The sequence below is a fragment of the Malus sylvestris genome, chromosome 5 (genome assembly GCF_916048215.2).
Source record: "Malus sylvestris chromosome 5, drMalSylv7.2, whole genome shotgun sequence".
Lineage (NCBI taxonomy): Eukaryota > Viridiplantae > Streptophyta > Magnoliopsida > Rosales > Rosaceae > Malus > Malus sylvestris.
Genome location: NC_062264.1, coordinates 46644963 through 46655373, shown reverse-complemented (window position 1 = coordinate 46655373; position 10411 = coordinate 46644963). Strand labels below are relative to the sequence as shown.

General features: G+C 34.6%; 2 protein-coding genes across 2 annotated transcripts; one reads left to right on the top strand and one right to left on the bottom strand.

The window, feature by feature from the left end:
• Positions 1-7667: 7667 nt before the first annotated feature.
• LOC126620927 (TPD1 protein homolog 1-like) lies at positions 7668-8209 on the top strand. The gene has a single exon (XM_050289247.1). It carries the CDS (start codon positions 7668-7670, stop codon positions 8058-8060), a length of 393 nt encoding a protein of 130 aa, XP_050145204.1. The 3' UTR covers positions 8061-8209.
• A 207-nt stretch (positions 8210-8416) lies between these two features.
• Positions 8417-9423, bottom strand: LOC126620922 (uncharacterized). The gene has a single exon (XM_050289243.1). It carries the CDS (start codon positions 9314-9316, stop codon positions 8684-8686), a length of 633 nt encoding a protein of 210 aa, XP_050145200.1. The 5' UTR covers positions 9317-9423; the 3' UTR covers positions 8417-8683.
• Between the last annotated feature and the right edge of the window lie 988 nt (positions 9424-10411).

The following is a 10411-nucleotide window of genomic DNA, read 5'->3' as shown; positions in this document are numbered from 1 at the left end:
ACGTTGCACTGTCGTCTTTTCATTCTTTGTATCGGAATGTGCTTTGTATCTTGAGGCGGAATTTGCTCATTATCGTTATGGTTTTGCTGTCTGAAGATTAAATGTTTAAAAATTGTACATTGTTGTCGTTAACAACAACAAAACCATAACGATAATGAGCAAATTCCGCCTCAAGATACAGAGCACATTCCGATACAAAGAATGAAAAGACGACAATGCAACGTAGACTGAAGGAAAGAAATGCATAACCTTTAAAGCTTCATGGAGCACTGCCTCCTCCTCCTTGAGCTGCTTGGACCCTAGTCGTACAAACCATTTCCTTTCTTTTGTGCTCATCTTTACACTCTTTTCTCCTTTTATGCACATCCTTGTTTATTTATGACCATCAGATCGAAAACTTTTGTGCACATTCTTATTTATTTATGACTATCAAATCGAATTCAAGGCAGCCATGTTCTCTCTCTCTTTTTCCTAAACCAAAGGAGAGAGAGAGACAAGGATTTAAGTTTATGTGCTTGAATTTCAGCAAATTAAGTTTATGTACGCCTATCCTCCATATGTATGCGCGTTGGCGTGAGTAATTTAGTTTCCATTTGTTATAAGATTTTCTTTGTACAAAAATTTGAATTTTATTTCTTATTGTAAATAGATAAAGAGATATGATGTAGTCATCAATCATACATATATACACACACATCTATGTACATATGGGTGGCTATGTGGGATGCCACACAACCTATCTTGAGTTGTTATTTCTTAAAATGAGTATATAGCAAAGAATGATTGGAGTTGCGTATTAAGGCACCAACCCTAGCGTGACATTATCATCTTCTCAATAATATTAAGTGGCTTTCTACCTAAGATTCCATTCCCTTAATTTCGCTAATTAGGTTCTCTTATTGAGTTAATTATTTACGGTGAATATATCATAATTAATGGGCTTATTATGGTTATTTGCTCGTCTGAATTTGCTTTAAATATGACTTGAAAGAGCTTTTAGTAAAAGTGTTTTTGAGTTTCAAAAGTCTTTGAAGTGTATTTTAGAAGAAGCACATAACACTATGTTTGGATGAAGAAATTTAAGATTACTAAGAAATTTTTAAAGGACGGGATTTTATTTCCTTGAATTTGTAAATTTTCTTGTTTGGTTAACCTAAAAGAACAATGGAATTGAATACGGAATATGTTATTTTTAAACTCTCAATCATACAAATTGGGAAATGACACATATTTACATGAAATTTAAACTTCCCAATTCCATTTTTTTTTTCCACGCGAAAGTTCTGAATTTCTATGTTTATGAATCAAAACAAAAGAATTGGTGCATGTTAATTTATAAATTCCGAGTTTAATCCAAATTCCAATTTATTTCCCTCATTCAAACATAATATAACTAGTGCTTCTTGCATGAAGTACTTTAAGTTTTTTTCCATAATTTACTTACATTTTAATAAAATTGATTCCAGCATTTTCAATCATTTAAAAAAAAAACTTCTTGGCTTGTGCCAGAACTTCAGATTGCTTGTTTCCGAATCAAAGTTTATTTTATGTGTATAAATGATATTAATCAGTATATGCCAAATTTATTTCCCTAAGATCCGCATTGCTTGATACACCACTCTAATTTGAGATGGAGGCGATTCCATGGTGTCCTATAATCACATATATAATTATTAGAAGAAAACAAATGTCTCCTTTTTTTTTTCTTTTATTAGTGCATAACTTATATTGTAAGCTATTATTCATTCAAAAAGGTAGCTTGACGAGGCATATGTGAACTAGATGAGTTGGCTTGGATAGCATGCCTTCTTCCTTACACCAAAGTTGAATTTTCTCTTCATAAATTAGGGTAATTTAACAAATTTGATGCAAATTCAAATTTCCCACGAAACTAGCTAGAAAAATACATAATTCGACATTCCCAACATATAATGGTAACAATAATGCTATTCTTACTATATTTTTATACCACATTTATATATCACCTTAATTATGTAGCATCTAATGTGAACAGCCACATCATTTAAATTAATCAGAATTTAATTAAAATTAAAACCCATTTAATTAACCAATAATTAAAAAAAAAACTGAAATTAAACCAATTTCTTCCAAGATTCAATCTTGCAACCCTGCAGCAACAGAGCTTATAGCTCAAGAAGAATGCAGAGGAAGTTAAGCACAAATATTCATAATCTGATCATGAAAATGTTTCTACTTTTTATTCACATTTACAAGTTGTAGAACAATATTGATTGACCTGGTAAATTTACTGTATACAAAAAATGTCAAAACCTCATTTTATGTGTCCATTTTGCTGCAGCAAGCCAACATTCCATTTCTATCAAAATGGAAAAAAAGGTAGATGAGATTTTGGCAATACCTATCAAAATAGCACGGCAGGTGAGATTCCCAACCTCGTGATCGATACTTGTGGAAATTTCTACAGGTAGTTATTTTCTAAATTACTTTACATTTGAATGCTTTTGCTGCATAAATGCGAATGCAGTCATGTATATATAATATATCGGTGACTGCCGGTTGAGGTTTTGTTTTGATGGTTCAAGTTAAGTTTTCTGGCTAGCCTAGAAAAAGTAAAGATCATGCATGCATTTTTTTTAATCTCGTCTGAATGTGATGACTGGCAGCTTTACCCTGCCGGCCTAACTGGTTACTTATTATCAATGAAAAATTGCTGCCGTTGCTTTAAAAAAAAAAAAAAAAGTACCGAACCCACCCCAGGTGAGTGCACATGATTTTTAATTTACTTTTTTTTTTTTATAATTAAAATGCATGATCCTTTTGTGGTAAATGAATGAATATATAAAATTCTAACTACAGAAGAAAATATATATACAAAAGGCAGATGAAACAAAGGTCTAACCAACAAACTCAACCCCAATGCAAGGAAGAGAAATAAACCAACTCCAAACAACTGAGCCAAAAGAGAAGAGCCAAAATGGGGCAGCAGTCGCATAGGAAGCAAGTCCCCATGTAATCAAAATGCACGCATGATCTTTACTTTTTCTAGTTTATCTGGCGGTGCACAATATATTAACTTATTATATATGAACTTATGAAGAGGTTACGGTCGGGGAGACATCTGAGCAATTTACGGCGCTTTTGAAAAGCCAGCCCATGCAGCAGCAGCTTTCGCCTGCTCTCTGCTTTTCGGCGGCACACTCTCTGACGGGCGACCCCCTCTTTTAACTTACCTTTTCAATTCCTCTCTCTCGCATAAATTATACAATGCATGCTTGCTCGTATTTTAGTTGAAAAGAAATCCATCACAGCTCACAGCTCCATGCATATGTACGTAAATATATATACACACATGGTCTTTAAGGAAACAGTGACGGATTCGGGATTTAACTCTAAGGGTCGCAATGTAAATATTGTGAGAACAAATTAGATGAAAATAGCATGAAATGGTAGTATTTATATTATAATTTAGGATAAAGGTAAAAGAGATTGTCTTCCCTTGTTCGAACTACCAAGTTTAATCTATCAATTTGCTTAATGAAGTTGCATTGGATTCAACTCCTTGGGAAATATAAAGGCTGATGTCCATCATTAGTGTATATTTACAAACTCCGTGTACGTGCACAACTACTTTAGAACCAGTAAAAACATTTAGCGATCGAGGAGCTACCTGGGTCATCGGGAATGTTTTTACTGCAAAACCATAACCCAGTATTTGATCATTTGGTACGTACAGTACTAAACCCTAACTGGTTGGTCAAGAAAGAAGATGGATCGAAAATAATAAGCTGGATCATGATATATATACCTGGGTTAATTAAGAGAAAAAGAAAGAGATCGAAAAAAGAAATAACCAAACAGTCTATTAATTTTTTAGTACAAACAATATATTATTACTCTAAGCTAATAAGAAGAGTATAAGAAGGACTTAAAACTATAGCTCAGTGGGTTAATCATTTTGATGTGAACTTTATTCCTGATTTTGCTGCCGGCTTCCTAAAGGTTTGTTGGACTTAACTTTAGATGAGAATATGGTCACCTTTATCATGATATTCAGCTTCAATTAATACTGATTCCTAGTTTGTTAGCTTTGGCTAACAAATCTTATGGTCCAAATTCGAAAGTATGCACTACTTTTCCTATATTTTTCCATTCAGGCTTACCTATTAATGTAAACTAAAGAACATTTGTGTGTACATAATTCATGCACATGTAACCATATGTACGCCATATATGTCTCTTAATTATTGGGTAATGCTAGTAAGATCAAAAATTTTAAATCAATTTTGTAAACCAAATGATATAATTGTTGATGATCAGTGTTAACTAACATACTTATTTTTTGTTGATGACACATCATTTGATTTAAAAATTTAATCTCTCTTACATTATCCTTATATATATATATATATATGTGTGTGTGTGTGTCTTTGGATCAAGTACCCAGTTTTCTTTCTATTGTTTATTTAATCTTTCTTTTCTTAATTTCCAACTTTTCAAAACCGGCCGTGTGTAGTCCTTCTGGAAAGGGATACTCTTCATATCTCTTCTAATTAACTTGTTGATGCATAAAATCAGTGAGGACTTTGGTACAACAGAAAGTGTTAAGTTTGTGACTTTCGCTAGATTACTCCGGTCACTAGTATGGATAAGTATGTAAATGGATAGATATAGGGAAACAAACACAAGATGTACGTGGTTCACCTAGATTGGCTACGTCCACGGAGTAGAGGAGTTCTCATTAATTGTGAAGGGTTTACACAAGTACATAGGTTCAAGCTCTCATTTAGTGAGTACAAGTGAATGATTTAGTACAAATGACATTAGGAAATATTGTGAGAGAATGATCTCTATTTATAGAAGAGAGTTTCTAGTTTCATTCCGACATTGACACGTGTCGTGTTGTGATTGGCTTCTGATGTTGACACGTGTCGCGCTATGATTGGCTTCTGATGTCGACACGTGTCACGCTGTGATTGACCTCCTGGTTGGAGGGAAACTCTTCTGGGTCCTTAACGGTATAACGTTGACCGTTGCTCAGTAGTTTCGGGATTGGTCAAGTATGGTACAAACATAACTAAATCAGGGAATTTGTGTCGTTGAAATTTAATCTAACAGTTACAAACAAGAGCCCACTTTCAAAGTTATAATAACTTTAGTCGTTAGATCAAATTTTAACACACGGATCCCCTGATTTGATAAATTAGGTGGAAATGATCCGGAAAGTATTCATATCCGTGCTGCTGGAATCTGGACAAAAGAAATTGATTGGGGCATCGGTAGGCGCTGCAGTCAACCAGTCAACATTTGCCATGCAAAACCCCAAAAGCAATGTTAGTTGTGTATTAAATTGCATATTGAAGTCCAATTAAGTATTATCCGTAATTTTTATTTTTTGAACGAGGTAATTATAAGTTCATGTGTTCAACAGTTCAAGCGCCCTCTCTCTCTCCCTCTCCCACCACCTTTTCATGTGTGTGTGTGTGTATATATATATATATCATCTTAAATCTATCTACCTCTTGAGTCTTGAAGTAATCCCGCTGAAAAGCACAGTGACCGTCTCTCAGAAGAGCAACGTTCAAATACCTGGTTAGTCCTTTTCACTTCACTTTTTTTCTCTGAAATAATTTTCTGAGACTGTTTTGATTCTTTCTGATGATATATATGTATATATACATATACTTACAGTGCATACAGCTGATAAATTGGTAATTAGTGAAGTGCAGTTATATATATATTATTTTGAGGCACAATATTTCGAAGCAACTGATCAACCGTGATGAGAGGAGGTGTACTACTGAGAACCGTCGACAATGGCTGCAGGAAACTTTGCATATCTAATTCTGTGGTTGCTTTGTTCTTCGGTATACCTACTACGTACTACAACTTAAGTTCGTCCTTCCCCACATGCATCATGCATGGATCGATCTAACCCTTTACCCTTAATATCCTGATTCTGTTATGAAAACTAATTACATTAGTTTCCAGATCGATAATATTAATTTGACCATGCATGCCTGCCTGCCTTGATATAGTAATAACGATGGATCTATTTGTACTGTTCATTTGTTTAAGGGATATAATAGTTTAAGCTCATTCATAGATACTTTATTTCTACTCCATCACTTTCTTCATGATCCATTCCATTAATCTAGCTAGTTATTTACTTGCATGTTTTAATTTTACATATTCATAAAAATATCAACCAAATAGTTAATTAAATACTGCGTGCGTACCTACCTTAGTTCACTGGAAATTGTTTAGGAGATCAAATTTTTATGCATATGTGATCTACCAAAAATGTTTTAAAAATTTGATTTCTCCAGCATTACCTTAATTGGCTTTCTAAAGCAAGTGTTTTCTAATATTTTTTGAAATATTAATTACTAATTAGAGGTTTTGATTAACATGTACGTATTTATTGAATTGCAGCTGTGGAGTTAATTCACTTGGGAGGTGTTGGGGAAGCAGCAGCAGCTGGCATTAATAGGCAGGTCTTTTCCAATGAAAACCACACTACAGGCCTTGGCCGGAAGCTATTGCAGCAGTCAGCTGGTAATTATAAACCCCATTTCCACGCTTGTACTGATAATACAAGACGGTACATTACTCATATTATAATGGATAATGGATAATGGATAATGGATAATGTTAGAGAGGTCAAAATTTTAAATTAAATTGACAAACCAAATGATGTGTCACCAATAAAAAATAAGCACGTTAATCAACATTTCAATAATACTTCAATTATCAACTTCCACATCATTTGCAAGGGAACTTTGCTAAATACTGTTTATTTTGTGTGTGTGTATTACTCCACGTTACTCATCGAATTTTGCATGGTCATTAATATGCCTGTCATAATATATTGGAAGGGGGAACTTTCTCGATGTCAATGCGTTAAAATCAGTAAATCAGAAAGCTTGACATCAATTTGGTTCGACATGATTGGGCCTTATCAAATATATAGGTCATGTGGGCTGTGGTTCGGTGGACCTTTAGATTCATTTCTGACCCGGCATAATTTATGCAGTCTTAGAATGTGATGGACTTGTCCAAAATTATCATGGGTCGAGACCCTTCATTAATTTTTGGGCAAAGGAGGCCCATACAATGCTCAGTCATTGGCCCATTATAATAATTTTATAATACTACTTCACAATTCATACCAAACTATGAGATTTTTTTTATTTTTTATTTTATTTTGAATAAATGATATATTTTTAATTACTAAGCAGAGAATTAATGTTAGACTTAGACTAAAGATAGTTTATTCATATTAAGATATTTTTTTAACATAATTGAGCATTTAGTCATGGATCCAAAAGTTTGTATTTGAACCCTTGTCTGCAATATCACTTGCATGTTTACTTAACAAAAATGGACCTGTGTTTATCGTTTCCTCTTCTTTAAAAAGAAAAGAAATGGAATGATATGTGTAAGAAACAATTATCATTAACTAATACACAATAAATGAAAAAGTAAGTGAATCTCAAGTTAAAAACCTAGATTTTTAGCACCTGAACAACTAAGTATGAGATCAGTAAGAGAGGCTGTTTAAGTCATACCTAACAACTACATATAGTTCACAAAAAATAATCATTCATGGCTTATTCTAAATTAGGTTAAGGTGGGAATTTCGGCTTTATAAGAACTCTTTGTACAATCATCACATTGGAGACGAAATGACAGATAAAATTTGCATAAAATTACTTGATGCAGATGAGGGTGGTGATGGAGGACCAGGAGGAGACATGAATCGTATCGGCACGTCATGCTCAAAGGACGACATATTAATATTCCAAGGCCAAACAGCTCCACTTCCTAATGGAATTCCAACCTACACGGTTCAGATTCTCAACGCCTGCGTTTCAGGTTGCAGCATATCCGACATTCACGTCAGATGTGGATGGTTTAGCTCCGCCCGCCTGGTGAATCCCAGAGTGTTCAGGCGCAATGACTACGATGACTGCCTGGTCAATGATGGTGAGGCTCTTGGCCCCGGAGAAACCCTATCTTTCCAGTATGCCAACAGTTTCCGTTACCCTTTATCCATTTCATCTGTAGTTTGCTGCTGATCAACTCACAAAGCTAGCCTAGCTACATAAAATCTTTTGTTCAAACTCAATCAAAACATATGACTCGGTTCTTAATTATAGACTCGCTTTCTGGCCTATATGTGTGCAAGGATGAACTATTGTTTGAAGTTTGGAAAGTGGAAGTTGTAGTCGGGCTATTAAATGAATGTTTTTTTCAGTACATGGTGTCGATGTTATCGATGATATGTTGATACTATCTGGCCAACAAAAACGTACATCGACATATTATTGATGCATCTTGAACAATGTCATGGACAATAATACATTGTGTTGATTTTGTTGTCCCTAACAAAATGTATACCAACATGTTATTGATGCATTTTTGACAATATCAATGCATTATCAATGACCGCCACCATTTCTTAATATAGAACATACGTCTTGCATGGAGAATTCTTGTGGAATTGAATAAAAAAGATAGCAAAATGCCAACAATTACTAGTTGCCAAAATTGGATAATATTTAAAAGTACAAGGAAGAATTTAACTTTAAATTGCTCCCCATTTGCTTCTATACACAAGTGTAATATATAGAAGTAAAGTTCCTTGCTCTAGGATGGCATGATAAAAAAGTAGTAATCTCTTTACTTAATTAGTCTTTACTTACATGGAAGGAATCCATGGATTGATATATCCATAATCATAACTAAAATCTGAGACACCAACCATGGCATAAAGCACTTGGGAGAAGATGAAAATACCTCCCCCTAATATTACCAAAACGAGTATTGCAGAGATAGGGTTCTTCAACAACTCGTATAGAGGCGCGAAGGTCGCATACAGAGCACCTGTACTCACCGTAAGAGCATACAGTCCATATCTCCGTACATTGTCCCAAAACTCTTCCATCAGTGGCCCTTCGGGGCCCAACGCCATTGCCTTCTGCTCGTCCATCGCCATCAGCGCCACCATAACTCCTACGGAAACAGCTCCCATTATCCAAAACCTTGACGCGTTGTTTCCGCTGTAGTTTATTGGGGTGGAAGTATCGTTGACAGACTCTTTCCGGACGAGCGTTACACTATATAACTTGGATTTTGCAGCGGATGCTCTTGTTGGTGGAGGACTATTGCTTGTGGCTTCAGAAGGGAGAGATGATAATATGGTTGGATGTTGAGGGTGTTTTGGTAGGGAGATGGGGATGAGAAATGAGTTAGGGTTTGAGGATGGATATGAAGGATATTTGACGGGGTATTTTAGGAGGTGGAATTGGGAGCTCAGTGTAGACATTTTCATTTCTGGGAGCTCTCAAGCAGAGCACCTTCTGCTCTCTCACTCCAAAGTCTCAAAGCTATACAAGATATCTCGTTCTCTATTATCCTTCTGATATTCCAAGTTTGTGGACATGGTTGCATGGCCTTTTATCTCTTCAAAACAAGATAACTTTGATAAGGGGAGGTTGAATATTCAATGTGTATGGACCTACTGGCCTATCGGGTCCCTCAAGGCCTCACCAAAACATATGGGAATAGAGTGGGATGTGCACGAAAATCTTGTAATCTTTCTCTATTCTATCAAACTTTCTTTTAACCTCTGTAATTTTTTAAGAGTTATAAATTTATAAAGTTTGATGGAGTCTTAATGGATTTTCTTAATCTTCATATGAATTTTCAAGTAAATTTCTCAAAATCTCAAGGGAAAAAACATAATTTGTTAAAATTTAAAATACACTATGAATCATTTCAAATTCATCAAAATCCTTCACTTTTTAAATTAAACCAAATCTTCATTGAATATATCAATTTTTAAATACAAGAGTATGATTTCTTCATTGTAGTTTTTTTTTTTTCCGGTAACATGGAAGAAAAAGATAAAAGAAACACGTGAACAACTAGTCTAGCTCTAGCGGTTCAAGAGCAGCCATTAAAAAGAGTTTAAACTAAACAAGGAGGAGTCTCTGCAAGCTCTTGGAAATCCATCTCACTATATTATTTAAACTTGGCTAACTAGTCAGTTGCAAAATTAAGCTCTCTATGAATATGATGCAAATTGCAACTTCATTTCCCTTTGATCAACCTTTTGCACTCTAAGACAAGACCATAGAGAGTGATTAAGGCTAAAAAAAATCATTAATTAGAGACACCACCAAAGCAGAATCAACCTCCACAATAAAGATGAGAGAATAAGGATTTGGATTCCATTCGGATCCACTTTGTGGAGATCCTATGAATCCTTACATTTTAGTCATTCATCGTGCATTGTGCGGTTAGAAATAATTTGATTTTTTTAATTTAAAATTAAACACAAATAGTACCTAACGAAAACTGACCGTACGATTTACGATAAACAACTAAAATGTAAGGATCCTTAGGATCCCCACACAAAATGAAT

Bases quoted from the DNA above. Each gene is read 5' to 3' on its own strand.
- LOC126620927 (XM_050289247.1), top strand. From the start codon at position 7,668: ATGACAGATAAAATTTGCATAAAATTACTTGATGCAGATGAGGGTGGT.
- LOC126620922 (XM_050289243.1), bottom strand. From the start codon at position 9,316: ATGAAAATGTCTACACTGAGCTCCCAATTCCACCTCCTAAAATACCCC.